The 22,029-nt window shown below is 47.7% G+C and overlaps 1 protein-coding gene across 26 annotated transcripts in view; it reads right to left on the bottom strand.

The window, feature by feature from the left end:
- The window catches only part of ZMYND8 (zinc finger MYND-type containing 8), a 129,754-nt gene that overhangs the window by 25,754 nt on the left and 81,971 nt on the right, over nucleotides 1–22,029 (bottom strand). For 22 of the 26 annotated variants that reach the window (XM_087445159.1, XM_087445166.1, XM_014787372.2 and 19 more), the window contains 3 exons: nucleotides 16,488–16,628; nucleotides 7,182–7,331; nucleotides 4,029–4,538 (listed from right to left, as the gene is read on the bottom strand). In XM_087445159.1, the coding sequence (XP_087301285.1) occupies nucleotides 4,029–4,538; nucleotides 7,182–7,331; nucleotides 16,488–16,628 (801 nt within the window). The remainder of the gene's footprint in view (nucleotides 1–4,028; nucleotides 4,539–7,181; nucleotides 7,332–16,487; nucleotides 16,629–22,029) is intronic. The other 4 variants (XM_087445170.1, XM_087445173.1, XM_087445165.1 and 1 more) reach the window with 2 other exon arrangements.

The following is a 22,029-nucleotide window of genomic DNA, read 5'->3' as shown; positions in this document are numbered from 1 at the left end:
TCCCAAGGGCCAAAGCCCTGGGTAACATAAGTAACCCAGAAAGAAAAGTACCCCTTTAATCTCTTCCGATTCTGTCCAGCACCAAGTCTCAGTGTGGTGCTGATAGTCTCGACACCTACCGCTAAAGGGAATTTCACCCCAAGGCCAGAACCTTCCCCGACACAATGGTATTTACCTAGAATTCAGGAAGCTTGCTTTTGTTTTGACTGTATTTATTCCTGCCACCATCTTTTAGGTACAGCACACAATACTGGCTTACCTAATGCGTGGTGATCCAGTTTAAGTCTAAAATGAGTTGTTTTTTTTAGAGTGAGTCGCTTCAAATAAAAATACGAAGTCAATAATTATACAAGCAGGACACAGGAACGGCAAAAATAATGAATGTGAATGACTAAAGTTTGAAAAAAGCTGCCATAAGGAGAACGTTCTCTGGGAGGATCTGGGCTATGGGGGTGGGGGTGGGATTTCAACAGGCAGAAGTGAGAATCTGGAGGGGAATAGCATTAGCCAAGACGTGTTTAGGAACAGGGAGCATTCTGGTAAGTGAGGGTAGGCAGTAAGGGGTGGCCAGAGGCAGGTTAGAGCCAGAAGCACTGAGCAGCGCGGAAGGGGGCGACCACGTGAGTGCTTGGGGTCAGTCATCACTGCAGAGGTCCCAGCCACTAGTGAGGTGAGCCTGCCCCCCAAAAAGGATGCCCCGGGATCACACACAAAACACGGGTGCAAGTCAGCACCCTGATCTTAGACAATGTGCCTTGACATCAAACTCCTTTTAATAAGGATTACACCTGTCTATTTAGATTTCTATCACCCAGAAAAGATGCGAGCTTGATTATTCTAGGGAGGATTTTCAGTAAGCTGTGGGTTCGGGGAAGCCAGGGAGAGTGAGGGGAAAGATAAGCTGACTTTTCTGGTTTGGAGGCTTTCTTGGTGGTCATCACATCTGGCTGGCCCTCTGCTCCTCTGGAGAGGAAAGTTCAGCCAAGTGTGTGGGCGAGAACACAAGGTGGGGCTGGAAGGGGAGCTCCTCCTGCAGTGAGGAGCCCCGCCCTTCCTCAGGATGACCTGCTGGATACTGGATATGCCCATGCCCCTGCCCCTTCCAGGCGCGGAGGAGGCTCTGAACTGGGCCCTTCTAAGAGTCCTGCACCAGGCGCAGTCCCCCTGGCAGGGTTTCTAACCTGCAGAAGCACCCTCAATGCCTCCCTTTTCTGCCATGTGATCAAAAAATGTATTGTTACTGTTCATTACCTAGCCTAGTCCCTCCCTCCTCCGGCAAAGAGCACTCACAAAAAGGTCCTTTTCTCTCGCATGATTTTCAAAAGCCAACAGCCAGCTTTGCAGATGGGTTACGGTTCTGCAGTGGTCACGGCTGGCTCTCTTTTCCAAATAAAAACCTGGAGTGTGCAATCTGAAAAGATTCCAGGCTCGAATGCTGTTTGGGGGTTATCATTTAGACACTAAAACAGTTTAATTTCTAGGGGATTCTGATGGTTTACAGAGAAAAAAAAAGAGGCAATGGAAAATTCCATTTGTCCTAGAAATTCAAAGTATCTAATCAATCACCTATAGCCCCAAAACGGTGAATCCCTTAAAGTCCAGCACTCCAGAAGGTGCCCCATCACACTAACCTCCTTATTCCAGTCTGGTCACCGTCTTGTACCTACAGGGAGGACTTTTTAAGAGAAGGATAGAAATGACTGACGTTACAGGGTAAGCACAGCAAAGGTCTCTAAGCGAGCTTTATTTGGCCTGTGTTCTGAGATTACCAGCCATAAAAGCTGTCTTGCTATCTGAGGATTCATATTCTACGCATAAGCTGCATCCCTAGCTGAAGGTAAGCTGGAGGTCACCACAGCACACTCTAAAATGCCCTTCACTTTAATAAACTCATAAGAGAAAGCACATCATTGAAAAGACGATCTACATGGAGTCTGACACGAAGCCGATCCTTCAAGACCCAAAACACCATCAAGGGGCTCTGGATTTAAGATGGACTTGCCCCAACCCCTGGGAAGCTGCTTTAACTGAATTACGTCTTAGAATCATCTTTAGCTTAATCATCCACCACACACTCAGGGTCTCCTGGAGAAATTTCCTTCAGACATCAGTGCGAGGAAGAGTTCTGCTTCATTTACTCAACTGGAGTGTTCTTCTATTTTTTGGAAAAGAAGAGATCTTTTAAGGGTGTGTGTTTCTCTTTTTGCTTTGACTGCTAGGAAGCTCAAAGCCAAAACAGATGCCCAACTTTGCTAACTCTGAAGGGTGAAGTACATATTTCTCTACACAACCTTTCCCCACACCCCTCACTATTCTACCTTCATCTTTTACACTGATTCCTTTATATTCATCTGGTTTCATGGTTATGTATTCTTGTCAATCTGTCGCAAATCCTTTCCAGAAGAGGAATAAAACCAATCAATCAAAAGGTCTGTTCCAGAAAGAAAGGAACAGTGTAAATATATCATTCACAGGAATACTGCCATCTGTACTCAAATACTCCCACAAATCTCATGGAATAAATGCCACTCCTATTGTTCTCCGCAACACCAGCGTCGGTCCCTCAAACCCCAATCCACAGCATAATCGGATTTTTCCGAGGCCATCCATAAATCTGAGAGATGACTCGGGTGGTGTGGTGTCTATCCTTCCTGTCCCCATCAACTACTTCTCTCTTTGCCTCCATCCCACCACTCAGAGACATTTCGCCCTCTTTTGATGAGCTGCAGGAATTCTCTCCCCGTAACAACTGAGGCTCCAAGAAGCCCAGGCTGACCCAACCACAAAGGGAAGATTCTCAAAGCTCATCCCCAACTTGCTTTAAGCAGCCAGACTAGGAAATCCCCAGGGGCAGAGAATCCAATCTTACTCAAGGGTTTGCTTGAGAAGTTAGCTCCTGTGCAAAGTCAGGCAGAGTCAAAAACTAAAGCTGGCTATGCCTTAGACTACTCACAAAGGACACAAGGTTTTATGGCTACAATGTCCAATTTGTCCTCAGGCAATGTTCCTCCTGGGCCCCCAATCAATGCTCCACTATCTTTCTTGGGCATGTAGGAAGCCCCTCATACCCACCTGCCAAGCAACTGAAAAATGTGCTGACTGCTTTGTCAATGGGAAGGACACCCTTCAAATCATCCACATGTTCCTTCTGGAGGGTTTGCCGACATGCCTGGGCTGCGGCAGGCTTGAGGGCAGCCGCTGCTGGTGCAGTCTGTAACAGCAGCCACGGGAGCACTGCTGACCCTCAGGCAGTGAGTCTCAACCTGGGGGCGGGGGACTGTGCCTCCTAGGGGACATCGGGCAATGTCAAGACACTTTTGATGGCCACAATGGGGCAGGTGCTACTGGCATCCAATGGGTAGAGGCCAGGGATGCTGCGAAACATCCTCCAAAGCCCAGGACAGAGAATTATCCAGCACAAAATGTCAACAGGGCCAGGGCTGAGAAACCCTGGACTCAGGTCCATGCAAACGTGGTGGAACACCAACTCAGGTTCCCACCAGACAATGCCCCTCCAATTTCTAGTGCCCCAAGAAGCACTCACCACTCGGGCACCACCTACCCAAATGGTCTCGTATTCTACTTAGAAAATGCACTTTGAGATGCCTGCAGCAGGAAGGCAGGAAAAGGAGGATGAACTCATCAAGACCTTTAAACTCAACACTTCTAACAAGTTTGGCCTCGTCAAACATCTAAAGGTTGACAAACACTTCAGGGAAACGAGTGAACACGCTGGGAAAGAAGTTGCTTAGGTTAAAAATGACTTGACCGCTAAAAGCATCTACTATTTCTAAAAGACTCCTTTTTCTGCGCTCAAAATCAACATGTTAGGTACCAAGCAGGTAAAAGGTAGGTAGGCCCAGGTTAAGTCCTGGTCCTGTTCAGTAACTAGCTGGGTGACCTTGAGCCAGTCAAAGCTTTGCTGTGCCTCCTTCGTGATGTTAGAGGGTCGTATAACATTTGAAAAGACAAATGCAAGGTGGCATTCTAAACCAAATCAAGAAACTGGAAACTGGTACGTCACTTACCATCCTGCTTGGGAGATGGTTCTTTGGGTTCCTTCTTATTTTTTCGACCCTCCCGCCCAGAATGGTCTTCTCCTAAATCTATGACAAGTTCGCTCTCTGAATCGGAGTCCAGGCCCAAATGGACTGTTGGGGAATCCGTCTCATCTTTTCCCTTCAGTTTATCCTTTGTGGGATGGGGCGAGGGTTTTGCTTTGTCTGAAAAGTCCTTCTCGGGCTGGGGGCTTGCCTTTTCCTTGACAGAACACGGATCTGCCTTCTCGCTGGTTGGCGATGTGCTTTTCAGCTCCTCTTTAGTCTCCACTGGGTTTGCCAGTTTGGGCTTTTTTTTGACAGCAGATGGCTCTTTATCCACCCGACTGCCCTCTTTGTCTTCTGCCTCTTCTGGCTCATTCTTGGACTTCTGCTCCTCGTCACTGATAAACTCACTATCACTACTATCTGACTTCTCAGAATCCTCCGAATCGCTGTGCTCTACGGCCGTATAAACATCTTCTGAGATTTCATTTATGCCTAAATTCAAAAAGAAAACCCAGCATGTGGCGTAGTCACAAAATAAAGAGCAGGACCAAAAACGCAAACATTTTCCACGCCAAACGCTGGAATAAAAAAACACATCTCAAATCGCATCACAGTGGCCTGGTGGGGTTAGCAGCAAACTAAAGATGCAACTGACTACAGCTGACAAGTGGACTAAGGTTTGGAGAGCTTCAGTTACTAACACTCAAAGACGACACGGACCTAACAGCATAAATTTTAAATTGATGTGGAGCTAAATCTTTGCAATATTGACAGCTAATTAGGATGTAGAGAATGGGAGGGATGGAAGGCAACACTAGAGATAAGCTGTTAAAACAGACCCATTTTACAGATTAGAAAATAGAGGCCCAGAGCAATCAATGTCCTAGGACACGAAGAAAACCAGGACAGAGGCAAGGCCAGAACCCTGGGCTCCTAACTCGCCACCAGCGCTCTTCCCACACATTCCCAAAGCATTCAAGTCCTTCACCCTTTGTGTCCAGGGCTCAAAGAATAAGCCAAAGCCTTAGAGCAGAGGCTGCAAACTCACAGCCCACAAGCCACCACTGGCCAGCAGACATGTTTTCTTTGGAAAGCAATGGTTTAGCCCACAGGGTATTTTGTTGTTTGTTTTTGAATTTAGAATGTGTTGTCCAATTCACAAATCAGGAAATTCTGTATAGAAATCAAGATGGCAGGCTTGTGATCGAAGATTAGATTTGGCCACTCTGGGTCAGAGGCCTGCAAGGCAACGGCTGGCTGGGGCCAAGAAGCCACTGGCCCTGCCTGGGCCCCCTCTCGCTCCCTGCACTGACGCAGAGGGTCAATTGCCAATGTGTTTGCACTGTTCCTCCATTTACAAGGGAGCCAAGAGGAAAGTCACACATTTCCATGTCTCTATCAAAAGGGAAAAAGACAAAATAGCAGGTGTTTCATACACACACAAAAATGGGCAAAAGCGTACTTCCAACAATAGTTCCATTTAACTCATTTATGTTTCCTGTTCCCAGTAATGAGTGTCAGCCAGCTGTAGGTAAATACCACTAAATCCTAAAATTTTGAAGAGGAAATCCCAATCAACTCTTTACACTGTCTTCATTCTAGAGCAATGGCCACCATGAGTGGGGTCACTGTTGTGACCCAGACACAATGCAGGCAGACTTGCAAAACGACAAAAGCCACCAACAGCCCAGGGCACTGGACACCAGCAGAATCATTGGGGAATTTTATCCGCCTCGACCAGGGCTCAATCAGAAACAGGAGCAGTCAAAATACAACCACCCAGATCTGCCATAATTTCTGGATGCTACTAGGGCTTGTGCTCCTGGTAGCTAATGGCTGGACACAAGAACAAGCATGACCAAACCTGGGACGGGAAAAGCCTCGGTGCTGGAGCCCAAAGGATATGAACTCAAATCCCGCTCCCCCGCTTTTATTAGCTGTGCAACCCTGAACAAGTGACCTACCTCTCTGAGCCTCAGTTTCTTCATCTGCAAAATGGGACTGAAAATAGTGTTGACCTCCCAGGACAATCTATGCACGGTGTTTGGCACAGTGCAGGGTGCATAGGAAGCACTCGGGAAATGGAAATATTAAAAGTCTTATTAACAGTAGTAATAAATCAAGGAGTTAGACCAGCTGCGTGGAAGGACCCAAGACAGATATTTAAAGGGCCTGCAAAATGTCACCCATGCCACTCAATGCCCTAACCAAACAGGATACCCAACAAGGAATGCTCTCCTCTGGACAGCCCTGACAACTCCCAGCTACAGCTCTTTCTCACCCGAAGGTCCAGAGCACCCACTGGCATGTAAACCTCACCTTAGAGTGCCTCTCTCTCCTAAGACCTGGCCGTCCCCTACTTCTTTATACACGCCCTCCTGGCTTTGTTTACTTATTCAAGAAATATTCCAGAGCATCTACTATGTGCACAAGACCAGGTACCTTGGAGAAGGCAAATTCTCATAAGGCAACCTCCCTGCCCTCAAGGGGCTTCCAGTCTAGATTGGGAGGGATACCCCCAAACGAAGGGACCACTGATGCTTCCGGGCAATAAAATACCAAAGGAGGGGGGCAGATAAGGAGGGCAATCAGAGGAGACTTCCTGGAGGAGGTGAGACCCAAGCTCAGCCTTAGGGACAGGATTCAGGTAGGCAGTATGAAGGCAGGAAGCACAGGGAAGGGAGGCAACAGGTACAGAAGCAGGATAGGTTTGCCAGGTGGGGAGCGGCCCGGTCTGGAGGGGAAGGGGTCTGTGTCGGACGTTTGTGGGACAGACGTGATCCTGATGTTGAGACACTGACGTGTACAGAGAGGGAGTGTGGAGTCAGACTCAGGAGGATCCTTCTGCTTCCAAACCTTCTCACAACCTGCACCCGAGTCTGCAGGCTGCTGCAACCAAAGAACAAACTCTGAGGAATTCAATGAGCCCTCCTGAACAATTAACTAGCAAATCTGAAGTATTGTGCCATGAGTGGAAATACATTTTAGTGGAACAAACAAGTCAAGGTTAAACCAGCTGCTAACAGCAGCCAGGATCCAACTCTTATTTCATCCGGGCGGTATTCCTAAATAATGATAATGATGATGATGATGATGATGATGATGATGATAATGCAAGCAAACCGGAAGACGTACCTAATTGTGCTTTGCAACTCTCTATCGTCTTGTCAAGATTTAGCTGGAACCTGCTGCGAATCTGCCGCTTGGGAGAGATGAGCGGAACAGGCGTGGCCTGCTGGACCGATTCACTCAGCTCCTTCAGATCCATCTCGGCCTTGCTTCGATCTGGAAGACACCAACACGCCCTCGTGAGACCAGGCACCGGGGGAATGAACAAACAAGGCCCATCACTTAGCTTCCACCTCGCAGGCATGTTTTAGAACATGGGGGGAACATCCTAAAACGTCTTTGTCGTTTGTCCCAACAATATCATCTGCATAACGACAGGCTGACTTGAAGATAATAGCCCGAGAAAACATTTGGCAGGTTTACTCAGTCTACTGAACAATCGCCTGGGTGGCTTTCAATAGTTAAAATGCACAATCCCAGCCAGATGGCTGTCTGCGGAACTCAGCATCATGAGGGATCTCGAAAGCCAAAGGTTACAGTAATGTGTTCAATCTCAGTATCAGCAGATCGAGTGACACTGAGTCTGGCCAGAGTGTGCTGTTAGCTCGAGGCCCAGATCAGGGAGGGCCTGTATCCAAGAGACGCTGGACCCCTCAGAGAATACACTGCTAAGTGGGGGCCCCCGGCTCCTCATTTACCACGGAGGCTTCATTCTTCATTCTCAGTCAACCTAGTCTGCAGCTCAAATTAGAAAGGGAGGGAAAAGAGAAGAGAGGCAGAGCTTCTGGCCAGTCAGCAGGACCTCCCTTTGGCTCACCTCATCCATCTGAGAAAAGGCAAACAGATTAGCCCTGGATGTGAAATCCGTGTTTTCCCGCTCAGGTAACAGGCCAGGCTTCTCGCCCTAATCCCAGGCAAAGGCGTCTGACTGATGACATGGGCCCAGGGGTCCTGTCCCCCACTTCTGCCGTGGGCTCTCTGTACGACCAACAGGACCAGATTCCAAAGGGTCCGTGAGCTCGCATTTCTTTAATTTCTTCCCCACCTCCTCTGCCGCCTCCTCTAGTGCCCCCAAAGCATAAGAAGGGGACAAAATGAAAGTGGCTGCAAAGGCCCAGAAGGCAATGAGAGACTGTGCAGGCAGGGAGCACTGTCTTTTCACCCTGCCTGCCACCCCCGGCATCCCCTTCAGAGAATATGGGACATCTGCCCTACGCTGGCTGGTCCCAAAAAACCAGTCAGAAAGCATGCGGCATCCATCAGGGACAGAGAGGAGAAGCCACCTCTAATGGCTTGTTCCTACCAGCTGTGAGCTCACTGCTTGACCTTCCTCCATCTCCCTGCTACCGACCCAGATGCCCCCTCCGTCCTCCAGGCTGGGGAAGAGGCCCAGGATACGGGCCGAGAGCCGGACTGCAGGGCTTTCAAAGCCTTCACGCTCTCTCCTCGTTTTAGTTTTGTTTTCCAACACGACCCACACACCTTCCCCTTCACCCAGAAGGGGCATTCTCTTACACTGCATCTAGAGATTCATTCCTTCAAAGAGACCAGAGGTGGCCTCACAAAAGCCCCACCCAACCCACTCACAGGTGCCCAGAGCCAACAAATTGCTTCGACTTAATTCTATCACCATAATGAGGTTCCCACCAAGTAAGATTAGGAAGGGCCCTTTCCCCAAAACACACTCCGGCTTGGCCGCCAAGGAGATTCCAGAAGTGAATGCTCAAAGGAAGCAGAGACAGCATCCTTGTTCAAGAAAAGGCTCTAAAAAACATATCTGTGTATGTGCGTGTGCATATATGTGCACATGTATGCATGTGTGTGTGTGCCCCTATGTGCACGCACGTGCCCATCAGGGGCTCTTCACAGAGCCTATCAGGGCCGGACTGGGGACGCTCACAGAGAAGACGGTGTGAATGCACAGCCACTTCAGAGGAGGGAAGAACGTCCATTCAAATTTACTGGAGAAGCACCTTACAAAGAGAATAGAGAGAGTAAAACAATAATAAAACAGGAAGGGGAAGGAGGAGGAGGAGGAGGAGGAGGAGGACCGGGGGAAAAATGGGGGGGGGGGCAGATTAAAGAGCTGTACGAGCAGGACTTAAGGACTTCAACAGCTGAGCTGCGACTGTGACAGCAAAAGGGGAAGGATATGAGGCCTGTCTCGTAATTTCTGCTCTCAGAAATGAGGACACATACTAGATTCCAGAGGGAAAAGGCAGCCTTTTTTAGTATAAAGCTGGAAAAGATGTATCTCACAAAAACACCTTCCACGAATGGGGGCGGAGGGGCTGCCCAAGTGAGATGCTCATCGACATCCTCAAGAACATTCCTGTGTGGTTAACAGATTCCACACGGCAGTTACTGAAACACACCATCTAGCCTACCAGGAGTCAGCAAACTTGTTCTGTAAAGGGCCAGAGAATAAATTAGGCTCAGAAGGCTCTGCTGCAAAGGCGCCTATAAACAATATGTTAACAATGAGTGTGACTGTGTTCCAATAAAACTTTATTTACACAAACAGGTGGAGGGCCAGATTTGGTCCACAGGCTGTAAAATTTCCCATCCCCTGTGCTAGTCCAGCGACTGCTAAACTTGGCTGCACACTGAAACTGCCTGTAGAGCTTTAAAAAAATCCTCATGCCTTGGCCCCACCCCCAGAGAGTCTGAATTAACTGGCCTGGGGGAAGGCCTGGACATGGGCCTTTAAAAAGTTCCCCAGGTGATTCTAATTGGCAGTTAAGGTTGAGAACCTCTGTATTAGACCAATCTTCTACACGAGTGCAGAAAAACATAATTTGCCATAACCCTTGGGTATCTGTGTTAACAGTATCCTTCTAAACCTCAGGGTTCATAAAAAGAGACCTACACCTCACCAAGATAATTGTGTGTCCACAGTAAATGCAATCTCTTAATTTTAGCCTAAAAAGACTGAACTCTGGAATATTCATCATCAAGAGGAATGAAAAGGTAAAACACCTCATTTTACAAAATAAGGTTTCTCCCATCAATAAGCTACCATAATGTTTATTTTAACAAGAAGCCACCAAAAGCCAGGGGGCTGGGATCAGGTGCCCTCAAGCAGACCTTCAGGAGTTTAGACAAATGTAATTATCCTTCTCCAACTTCAGCTGCGTTTTCACTCGCCTCTCCTCCAGGGAGAAAAGAAGAGCTTCTCTTTCTCGTTTAGCTCCAGGAGCTTATCAGGACTTCTTCCACCCCTGCCCTTCTATATCTGGAATATCTTCAGAATCCACCCTTGCTGCCAACATTTTGAACTTTTCAGCTGATATGAAGACAGCTTAGGCTATAAATGGAAACCAGGGATAAAAAATACCCACGCTAGGGAAAGAGGCCCGATCTTACATTTCTGGAGGGAGCATACATCAGAACAACCCCTTCAGAGGGCAATTTGGCAGCATCTCTCAAAATGTCAGCCACACGTGGCCTCTGACCTGCAGCTCCACTTCTAGGAATTTATCCTATGGATACACTCCCGTGTGGGCAAAAGGGTCTTCCCTGTCGCTGTTTTCAACAGCAAAAATGGAAAACAACTGAGAGTCAATAAGCAAGGTGCCTGGATAAATCAGTTACAGTTCACCTTGAAATGGATTAAAATACAGCTGCTAAAATAAAACTGCAGCAGATCTTTACGTGCTGATATAGAAAGACAACCTGTTAAATGAAATAGAAGGTGACAATCGGTAGAGCACGTTAGCCCTGGTGTGGAGGAGACAAGAAGGAACTAGAATACAAACATGAATATCTGTGTTCTCGGGGTTTCTCACCCTTGGCACCATTGACATCTGGGGCTGGAGAAGTCTCTGTTGTGGAGGGGAGGGGGAGGGGGGCGGGGCTGTCCTGTGCCTTGTGGGGTGTTGAGCAGCATCCTTGGCCTCCACCCACGAGATGCCAGTAGCATCCACATCCCAGTTGTGACAATAAAAAAGTCTCGAGACATTGCCAAATGTCCCCTGGGAGACAAAAATCACGCAGGCTGAGAACCCCTGGTATTTATCTAGAAGAGTTCTCCAGGGGCCGGCTGCTGGTTTAGCGGTTAGGTGCGCGCACTCCGCTTTGGCAGCCCAGGGTTCGCAGGTTCGGATCCCAGGCACACGTTGACACACCGCTTGTCTAGCCATGCTGTGGCGGCGTCCCATATAAAACAGAGGCAGATGGGCACAGATGTTAGCTCAGGGCTAATCTTCCTCACACACACAAAAGAGAGTTCTCCAAGGAGACTAAAAAGAGGCAGCAGTGGTCACCTGTGGGGACAGGGTACACAGGCAGGCGATGCAGAGGTTGCAGACAGACTGGCTTTTCTTTAAACGTCTTTCTGTAATTGGAAACTTCTCTTACCACGTGCGTTCATTACTTATAAAAACAAAATAAACTTTTTAAAAGAAAAATATTAGCACTTCTTTTTCGGTCAAAAAAAATAAATCACCTTTGTTCAAAAGCTGTAGGCAGATTATAATGGATGGACTTCCAGGAGCCACAACATGGTGGCTCCTTCAAAGGAAGGATATCATTCAGACAAGAGAACCTGACAGATGCTCTCCTACCAATCAGAGCTAAGGAGAGAGCTTCCTCACCTCATTCACTGTAAAAAAAAAAAAACAAAACAAAACAAAAAAAAACAAACACAAGACAACATCTGGGAAACCTGGGCCCCCGGCTCTACATCCACTCAAAGAATGCCAGACTTCCAAAGTATGGCTTTATGCAGAGAAAGAAAGGTGGCCTCGCGTCAGCGACTCAGAACAGCAGAGGGACACACAGGCAGAAATGCCCCGTCTGACACCTCGCCACTGCTCCCCTGGCATCTCGGCATCTCTGACGGAGCATCAAGGCACGTCCTTGTCACTAACAGGACTACTGAACTGCTGCATTTGTTCAGCCCAAAGCAATACCCTCTGTGAGATAAGAGGAGATAAGAGGATTCCCAGAGAAAGCAAACAGGAGTCTAGAAGAAGAAAAGAACCAGGCCCTCCCCCTCTCTCCTAGTCTCACGAACTCATTCTTATTTATGACCTATTTATAATTGCTGGGTCACAGAAGGGGCCAGAACAATCCACCTGGTTTTGGAGCAGAGAAGGGAAGCCCAAGACAGCAGGTGAGGGGCCTGTACCTTAGCAAGCAGGGCCAGAACGGTCTGTGTCAAGCACCCAAATTAATTATGACGAACCCTGGGCTGGTTTTTGTATTTTCGGTTGTATTTGTTTGTGCGGCCCAAGTAGAATTTTTGTTTGTAATGAAATTGATGCCCAATCTTAAAAACTAGGAGCATTCATGTAAAACTCCGGATTTCTGTTTTTCTTGAAAATCCAGAGTCTGACAACACAGGTTCAACTGGTGGGAGCTGCTTCCTTTAGAAAAGCACTTTGACCTCCCTGTGATGGCCCATTCCCAATCTTCACCTTCCCCCCTGACCCCAAGAGCCCACGAGGGTCAAAACACGGCCCTGACTTGTAGCATTTCAGTTCCTGTCTCTGGGTTAAGAGCCAAAGCCACACAGCAGACAGGCCTGAGTCTAAAGGCCAAACTTGACCCCAAACCGTGTGTGATCCTGGGTGGGTAACTCAGCTTCTCTCTGCCTGTTTCCACTTCTGTGAAATGGGGCTACTATTACCTACCTTGAAGGTTGCTGTATTTTTTTAATAGTTTTAATTTACAGAGAGTAAAATTCACTTTTTGGGAAACACAGTCCTGTGAGTGATGACACCTACAGAGAATCATGTAACCACCACCTCAAACAGAATGCAGAACAATCCATCAGCCAAAGAATCCCTTTTCAATTTGTAGTTAACCCCTCCCCCACTCCCACCCCCAGCAATCACTGATCTGTTTTCCATCTCTGTAATTTTCCAGTTACTTCTTTTCATGAAATACTGTTTCGTTGGATATAATAATGTCGGCATGATCCCTGACACTTGGTCTCATTTCTGTCTGCTCAAAGTAGTTACACGGATGCCAGGCATAATCAAGCCCCACAAAGCATTTGCTCCATCCCGGGGTGAGCCCTTGAGAATTATTTAACATTTCCCTCCACTTTGCAATTTTTCTACCCATCCACAGCACTTTTCACCAGTCCCTATCTGATCCTCTTCCCTTAGGTAACTGAAATCCCAGCCCTTGAAAGGCCCACATTCCCAATGCTTTCGTTCCTGCTGACAAAACAAGCTTGTGCCGGAGAAGGGTAAAAGCTATCGGGGAGCTTCTGCACCAAGGAGCCTCCGATTCCGCCACGCCCACCCACCGAAACACATGACAGGAAGAAATCTTCCACTCCCACCGCGGGTCAAGGCAAACCGAAAGACCCACGGCATCACGAGGATGCCCAGGGACGGCCTGGTTTAGGAAAGGAGCTATTCTTGCCACACATGACTGGCAGAGAGGAAACACGACCGTGAGAACGCCCCCGCACAGCATTTCTTTTCAGGGCGCGGAGGCGGGAGGAGGGTATGAGAAAGCAAACCACACTGTTGAGAACATGAATGCTCCCCAGGGTAGCAAATGAGTTCCCTTTGGTTCAAGTGAGGAATTCCTGGAGCCCCTAGAGCTACCACCCCGATTGTCCCATCACACCCAAGCTGCACTAACAGGTGACCCGGGGGGACAAGGCTGGCTTCTATGGAGACAAGGGCTTGCTCCAGCCCTGCCTCCTTCTGGCTCTGTGATCCTGGGCACCTGGAGCGCCTTTCCAGACAGCAGTTTCTCCATCTGAAAATGGCACTGCAGGACCAGATGAACCCGGAGGGCACTGACCACCAGAGGCTGTGAGTTCACGCTGGAGCATCACTCCACACAGGTGGCCGCCACTCCCTTCCTAAAACCCTGTATACTCGAGGCCTCAGGGACAACACACTCCCCAGGTGTCGCTTTCTCCTTGTCCACTGCTCCTTTTCAGCCTCCTTGCTCACTTCTCCTCTCCCTGATGTCTACGTGCTCAAGTATCCCCGGCCCTCACTCTTTCTTCATGCTCGAGACCAGGGTCTCTCAACCTCAGCACTACTGCCACTGGGGCCGGATAATTCTCTATTGTGGGGCTGTCCTGTACATTGTAGCATGTTTAGCAGCATCCCTGGCCTCCACCCACTAGATGCCAGGAGCATCCCCCTCCCCGACCCGCCAGTTGTGAGAACTACTGCTCTAACCCAATCCCATGTATAAATCAAGATTCCCAGAACGACACCTCCTGCCCTGACCTGGCCTCAGGGCATCCTGACTCCTGCCTCCGACTGCCCTCCTGACCTCTCCACCAAGGAGTCCAGCAGGCACCTCAAACTTACAGAATCTAAAACTGAACTCTTGGGGCCGGCCCTGTAGCTTAGCGGTTGGGTGCGCGCACTCCGCTGCTGGCGGCCCGGGTTCGGGATCCTGGGCGCGCACCGACGCACTGCTTCTCCGGCCATGCTGAGGCCTCGTCCCACATACAGCAACTAGAAGGCTGTGCAACTATGACATACAACTGTCTACTGGGGCTTTGGCAGAAAAAGATAAACAAACAATAAAAATAAAAAAAAATAAAAATAAAAAAATAAAACTGAACTCTTGGCTCCTGCTTCTCCTGCCGCTCCCCAATCTGTCAACACAGTCACTGGCATAACCCAGTAACTCTTTGTCGTTCTATGTATTTTACCCACTAGATGTCAGTAGCAACCGCTCCCCAAGTTGTGACAACCAAAACTATCTCCAGGCATTGCTAAGTGTTCCCTGGGAGGGGGGAGGGTTGCCCCTGGTTGAGAACGGCCAGCATAGGCTATTCTCAACCAGCAGCCAGAGAGGTCCTTCTGAAATGCTGAGTCAGTTCACACCCCTCCTCTGCTCAAACCGCTCCAACCCCAGAGCCCACCCGGTCCTGTGCTCTCTGACCTCATTTCCTAACCTTCTCCCCCTCACCCACTGGGACAGGCCACCTGGGCCTCCTTGCCACTCCTATAACACACCAAGTTCATCTGTACCCTATGGCTTGTAATTTCCTTGTTCCTTCTAGAACGTTCTTCCTCCTGATACTAGCATGGTTGGTTTTTCCTGTCATGCAAATCTCTACTCAAACATCACCTCCTCAGCGGCCTTCTCTAACCACTGTCTCTTGCCCCCCACGCCCATCCAGCCCCTCTCTCTCCTTATCACATTAACACATTTTCCCCTCTAGGATGGCATGAATTGTGTTGTTTATCTACCTTGATTACTATCCCTCCCTGTCTAGAACCAAGCTCCGTAAGAGCAGGGCCCTTGCTCACCACTTTCTGCCCCATGCCTAAAACAGTACACAGCACAGAATAGACGCTCAGTAAAAATCTGAGCTCATGATGGAGTGAATCAATAAAATAACTTCATAGTTACTGTTTAGCATTTCTCGTGCCAATTTTTGCTAAAGATTTTGGCCTAAGGTAGTGCTTTTAAAACAACCAACCGAAACCCAAGAGGTCTAAAAAACACTACCAAGTCAGGGGATGAAGACCAGCATTTAAAAAAAAATTAGGGGCCAGCTCCATGGTGTAGCGGTTAAGTTTGCCGCACTCCGCTTCGGCGGCCCGGGTTCTCGGGTTCACGAACATACACCACTCATCAGCCATGCTGTGGCGGCGACCCACATACAAAAGAGAGGAAGATTGGCACAGATGTTAGCTCAGGGCTAATCTTCCTCAGCAAAAAAAAAAAAAAAAGAAGAAGAAGAAGAAGAGAATTGAGGAAATAATATATCAGAATATACTGCACATAGGAAAGGTCAATATTGATTCATAAAAGTTGATATATATCAAGTGTGTGTATACATATATAACTTTAATACATATATATTTACATACATAAGAACTGGGTTACTGTGGTCAAGGGCAAGTAAGATTGTAAACACTGGCTTAACATCCTTCAAGGTAAAACAACTTTGCATGGCAACCAGCCCCAGGAATCCCTTACTTGTTCCTTTTATTGATCTCTCTTCATCTTCATCCACTGTACCTTTCAATAGTGTGCACAGAGAAAAGAGTTCAGAGTTCAAGAACCACACACAGAGGCCAGCCCGGTGGCGTAGCGGTTAAGTTCGTGCACTCTGCTTCAGTGGCCCGAGGTTCACCAGTTTGGATCCTGGGCGTGGACCTATGCACCGCTCATCAAGCCATGCTGAGGCAGTGTCCCACACAGAGCAACTAGAAGGATGTACAACTATGACATACAACTAGCTACTGGGGCTTTGGGGAGAAAAGGAAAAAAGGAGGAAGATTGGCAACAGATATTAGCTCAGGGCCAATCTTCCCCCACTCCCCCCCAAAAAAAGAAAAAAAAGAACCACACACAAAAGAGAACATTGCAACTCGCAAAAATATTCACAGGTGCCACAGAAAGAGACTTGCAAAGATTCCAACTGACCCAGGTTAAGATTCAGGATGCTTCCAGTGGTGGACGTTTTGTCCGTTTTCGTCGTGATTGGCACTGATGCTTGAGGAGAGAAAGGTTTCGGGCTGTCAGATAAACTGCCGGCTTGTCCTGTCTTCGTGGAGGCTGGTGAAGCTGAAAAAGTATGTTAATTGTTAAAAGACAGGTTTACAAATAAATACACAAATAAAACTTGTAGGTGTGGGGTAGCGGGAGAGAAGAGAAATTGTATTTGATCACAGCAAGGCCTCCAAGTACCACGGATGGGGAGGAGCGGGAAGCGCTGGCCATTTATTTCAGGCAAAGGGCTTTAACCCAACGTTCAACCGTTAAAGCCACAGAGGAAGAGGGCCTCCCAGTCATTCCATCAGACACAAAGCTCTAAGACAAATCGGCTAAGCCGCCACTGAAATTGGTTTGGCCCATTCACGGGTGTAAATCTCACAATAAACAGCGATTAAACCAGCCCCCACCACGGTCCAGATGCAGAGACAGGAGCCAGGTTCACAAATGGCATGTCATCCATTGGTGGGAGACGCAAGGGCCGGCTCACACGGCCACTGCACCCTTGGGAGATGTGGGGCTTCCCATTTCAAAGGTTCTGCAACGCTGAATGGACCAGCAGCACCAGATGGAGCGAGGGGAGGCTGGTAAATCACCTCTCTCCTTACTGTGCTTCAAACTTTCACAGGGGGACAGAGAGTCGTACCTACAGCCGAGTCTTTTAAAAATACCTTAAAACTACCCACATACTGCTCCCCTGAGCCTCGTCCACTGGGTGGGGAGAGGGAGGACAGAAACCAAACCATTTAACAAAGCCAAGCGTTCAGACAGGCCAACTAGAGCCTCCTAGAGATCCCTTAGGTCCTGCCCCTTTGCCTAAAGGGCTCAACGTTATTGGGATGGTCTTGCGTGACAGGCAACAAAACAGCCAGCTCTGCTCAGATGCGCAAGAAACTCGACTCTGAGGCAATCTGGTCCTTAAGAGAAAGCTGTTGATGGCAGAGGGGCTGGGAACCAAGAAGTCCCAGGGACTTCAAAGCACCGACACTTTGATGGGCGCTCGCCATGGTTTCCTCACCTGCCACAGGGAGATCCTCAGAGTGAGGAGTCAATGAGTGAAACCCGTACCCCAGCTCCACCAATCAATACACGTGAGCTAACCTCAGCTCTCGTGCCAGGACCTGCCAACACTGTCTTAAACGTAACAGAATGGGAAAGACCCTAGACAAGGAGACAAGTGGATTCAAGAATAGACCAGGAGCCAGACACTGGGTTCAAATCCCAGCTCTGCTCCTCACTTGCTGTGTGACCTTGGGCAAGTTACCTGACATCTCTGAATCTCCTTTCCTGGTAGCTGCAAAGAGGGATACTGATAATACAAAAGGACTGATAAAAGTACCTGCCTCATCAAGTTGCAAGAATCAAATAAATTAATCAATCATCTAAACAGTGCCCAGCATCTAATAAGTACAATATTATTGTTTGCTATTAGTGTAGTATTATTTTCTATTTCCCCATTAACCTCTAGGGCTTTGGTTTCAATCATCTAAACCAGTGGGTCTCAGCCAGGAATGACTTTGCCCTCCAGGGCACACTGGGCAACGTCTGCAGACTTTTGGCTGTTACACTCAGAGAGGCGGGTCCTACTGCATCTCATACGCAGAGACCAGGGATACTACTCAACATCCCACAACGCACAGCCCCCAGAACAAATAATCATCTTTGGCCCCAAATGTCAATAGTGCTGAGGTTGATAACTCCACAGAGGGATGAAGCAGATGTCTCTCTGGGCATCCTTTACCTCGTCTGCAAGTGAGGAGAGAAGAGGGGATTAGGTGAGCTAATCCCCATCAACTGGTGCTCAGCAAGTGCTCAATAAACAAGAAATTATTTTGAAGAATTAAGTTTTTTAAAATACTAAATTAAATCAGGTTTACTGTAAGGATTAGCAAATGCCTGGCCCAGCATACACCCCTCTCTCAACTAAGGGCTGTTATCATTATTACTGTTACTACCACAGGTATTCTAACCACTGATACTGTAACAACAAGTAGAACTAAAGAGCTTGTTACACAAAGAAACAAGAAAAAATAAAGACAAAGCTATTTCAAAATATTTAAGTATTACCAATAAAATCTTAATAGTATTAAGATTTTTTTTATTATTACTCATTCATTTATGTTCTACCTGCTTCCAAAAGAGATTTGCAGTGGCTGAAAACATGGGCGTGGTCTATTCCCCACGAGGATTAAAGTCCATATTCTCTTTAGCAAACGAGCAAGCAGGCCCGGCAGGGAGGGTCTCACATTATCAGAAGGGATGCTTGTGGCTGCAGGGGCCTTGGACATGGAAGCCCAATCTCCCATGGCAGCAGGAACAGAACCATTCAAAGGTGCTGTCGCACACAGCACTCAACCTAGGGAGTCCACGTTCCCCTGCCTAATAGGGCAAGTTAGACAAGTAAAAAGGAGAGGCCGGCAGGCAGTCTAGCCGAGCCCTACCCTACTTGTCCTGCAGGGGATTTTAGAAAGAACATGGGGAAAGTCATTATCTTTATAATTCTGCATATATATGTATTCATCTCTAGTTTAAAAATAATAATTGGAATAGTGAGCCTTTAATTGCATAGACATATAAAGTTTCCTTTGTTAATAAAACTTAAGTATTGAAGGTTCAAGAAACGTTCTAAAATTTAAAAAAAATTTTTAAACGTAGCACTTGGATATGGCAAGAATAAGGGGGATAGGAGAACACTGGTTCCCCATGGAGATGAGTCTGGTTCCCTCTCCACCTGGCCAGCAAAGGGCAGGGGCCACCCTCACAGGCATCTGGAATGCAGTGCTTCATGTAATCAGGAGAGGGACAGCACCTCGGGGTCACCCAGCAACCCCGGGTCCCACAATGCACAGCTCTCCTCTAAGAAAGCAATGGCCCGGGCCGGCCCCGTGGCTTAGCAGTTAAGTGCGCGCGCTCCGCTGCTGGAAGCCCGTGTTTGGATCCCGGGTGCGCACCGAGCCACCACTTCTCCAGCCATGCTGAGGCCGCGTCCCACATACAGCAACTAGAAGGATGTGTAGCTATGACATACAACTATCTACTGGGGCTTTGGGGGAAAAAATAAATAAATAAATAAAATTATAAAATAAAGCAATGGCCCGTGTCCACCCCTGAGTGCCACGTGCCCCACCTCCCCAGTTTGTGAAAGACCCTGGCCCTGCCTCGACCTCCCCATATCAGTTAATGCTACGACCACTCACCCGGTTGTTCAAGGCCAAACACATCTAGACAGCCTCAATTCCTCCTTTGCTCTCCTCCTCAACTTACCCAACTCTTCAGCAAGGCGTCTGCACTCCAATTCCTATCTATCCCCAGTCTCACCACTGACCTCCATCTCCACTGCCATCGCCCTCATCCACGCATTCTCAACGGGGGCAATACGGCCTCAAGGAGCAAAAAGTCGTTCTTAGGGCGTGAAAAACAGCTTACTCTTTTTACATATAAAGCACTGATACACATGCAGTACAAAAGACAATATATAACACTTTTCAATTTCATGAGGGTCCACTCCCAGGTATACACCCAAAAGAACTGAAAATGGACACTACTCAAACAAATCCTGGTACCCGCATGTTCACAGCAGCACTGTCACAACAGCCGAAGGTGCAAACTACCCAAACGACCATCTATGGATAGAGAGACTGCGGCATCTCCACAATGGAATGTTATGACCCATCAAAAGGAAAGAAGTTCTGAGGCATTGCTACAACGTGGATGACCCTGAGCACACGACACTAAGGAGCCAGACCCAAAAGGTCACATTTTGTATGAGTTCGCGCAAATGAAATATCCAGAACAGGTAATCTACACAAATGGAATGCAGACTGACGGCTGCCAGGGGCAAGTGGGAGAGCAGAGACGGGGCGGTGGGGAGGGTGGGGAGGGACTGCTTCGTGGGTACAGGGTTTTATTTTGAGTGATGGAAATGTTTTGGGACTAGATAACGGTGGTGGTTGTGCAATGTTGTGAATGTACTAAACACCACTGAATTGTTTACTTCAAAACGGTTAATTTTATGCTTTGTGAATTTCACGTCCATTTTTTTAAAAATTTCACAAGAGGACAATTAGGAAGAAAATGTCTAAAACGGCTCGTTAGGATAGAAAATGAAAAAAAGGCCAGGAAACACTGCCCTTGCCCATCATTTCCCATTGAGACGCTGGAAGAGCTTCCCACGGTCCCCCGCCTGCCACAACACCCCTCTCCTGAAGACCCTCACACAGCGCCAGGGCAGCACCTTAAACAAGGAAATGACAGCACTTTGCTGCTCCATCTAAAACCACCCAGAGGCATCCTACTCCCCCAAAGAAACAGAACCGCATGTCTGTCTTTCCTTGCCTCATCCTGGAATCTCCAGCCACACGGACCTTTGTGCTGTTCCTCCAAGATCAAGCCTGCGGCCCCCTCCAGTCTTTACACTTGGGATTCCTGAGGAAAGGCCCCACCCTGCCCAGATCACACTGGCTGGCAGTGCCCAGCGTTCGGCTCAAACACCACCTCCTCGGAGCCCTCCCCTGCTGGCCCCATTTCAGGAGGCCAAGGCGCCTCTTGTTTACTGTCTCCCTTCTGCCATGAGAATATCTGCTCCAGGAGAACAGGGTGCTTGCCGGCCTCAGACACCACCTAGGAGACTCAGGACATCTAGGACACTGCCAGCCGCCTAAGACATTTACAGAATGAGCAAATACATGAGAATTAATCAAAGAAGGAAGTCTCCATTTCTCTTCTCATTACTGTGGTCATGATAAGCAATAAAGAAATGACAATGACAAGCAAAATAAAATCTTTTTCATACAAAGATATCAATTTAAACAATCTCCTCGATATTATACTCAAAACAAGGTATGCTAAGAGAGTGATTAAGAATCCAAAGGAGAGATATATCAGCTCACAGAACAACACTAATGGTCAATAACCAGGTGAGGAGAGATCACTGAGTACAACATAAATGCAAAGTGAGGAGAAGGCGATGGAGAGATACATTCTACATCCTTTCCACCTGCATGGTAAATTTGTTTCAAAAAACACCACCCAGTGTTGAGGTTGGTAAGAAAAAAGGAACACTCACAGGAATTGTAAAACCTTTTAGGAGAGCACTTAGGTGATACTAAGATTATCCAAAATTAAAGTGTGTAACACACTCAGACCCCAAAGTTCCACTGCTAGGAATTCACCCCATAGATACAGGATAAAGTGCCCCACGATACAGTATACACACAATAAGCTTCGCTGTAACAGTATATATAACAGCAAGGGATTGGGAAATGCCTTATAAACATCTATGAATCAGAGACTTGCCAAATAAATTATGGTACAAATACTATATGAACCTTAAAAAGAAGGATGCAGATCTGTATGATCTGACAAGAAATACTTCCCACAAAAATATGCGTGAAAAACGAAGTAAAGTGTGTACAGAAATGCCCCCACATGTGTCAATGTTCTTTAAAAGCACACACACATCTTAAATGAGTGT

This window comes from Ceratotherium simum, chromosome 21, assembly GCF_057802395.1.
Source record: "Ceratotherium simum simum isolate JZ-2026a chromosome 21, ASM5780239v1, whole genome shotgun sequence".
Lineage (NCBI taxonomy): Eukaryota > Metazoa > Chordata > Mammalia > Perissodactyla > Rhinocerotidae > Ceratotherium > Ceratotherium simum.
Note: the sequence above shows the minus strand (reverse complement) of the source record. Positions and strands in the feature narration are given on the sequence as shown.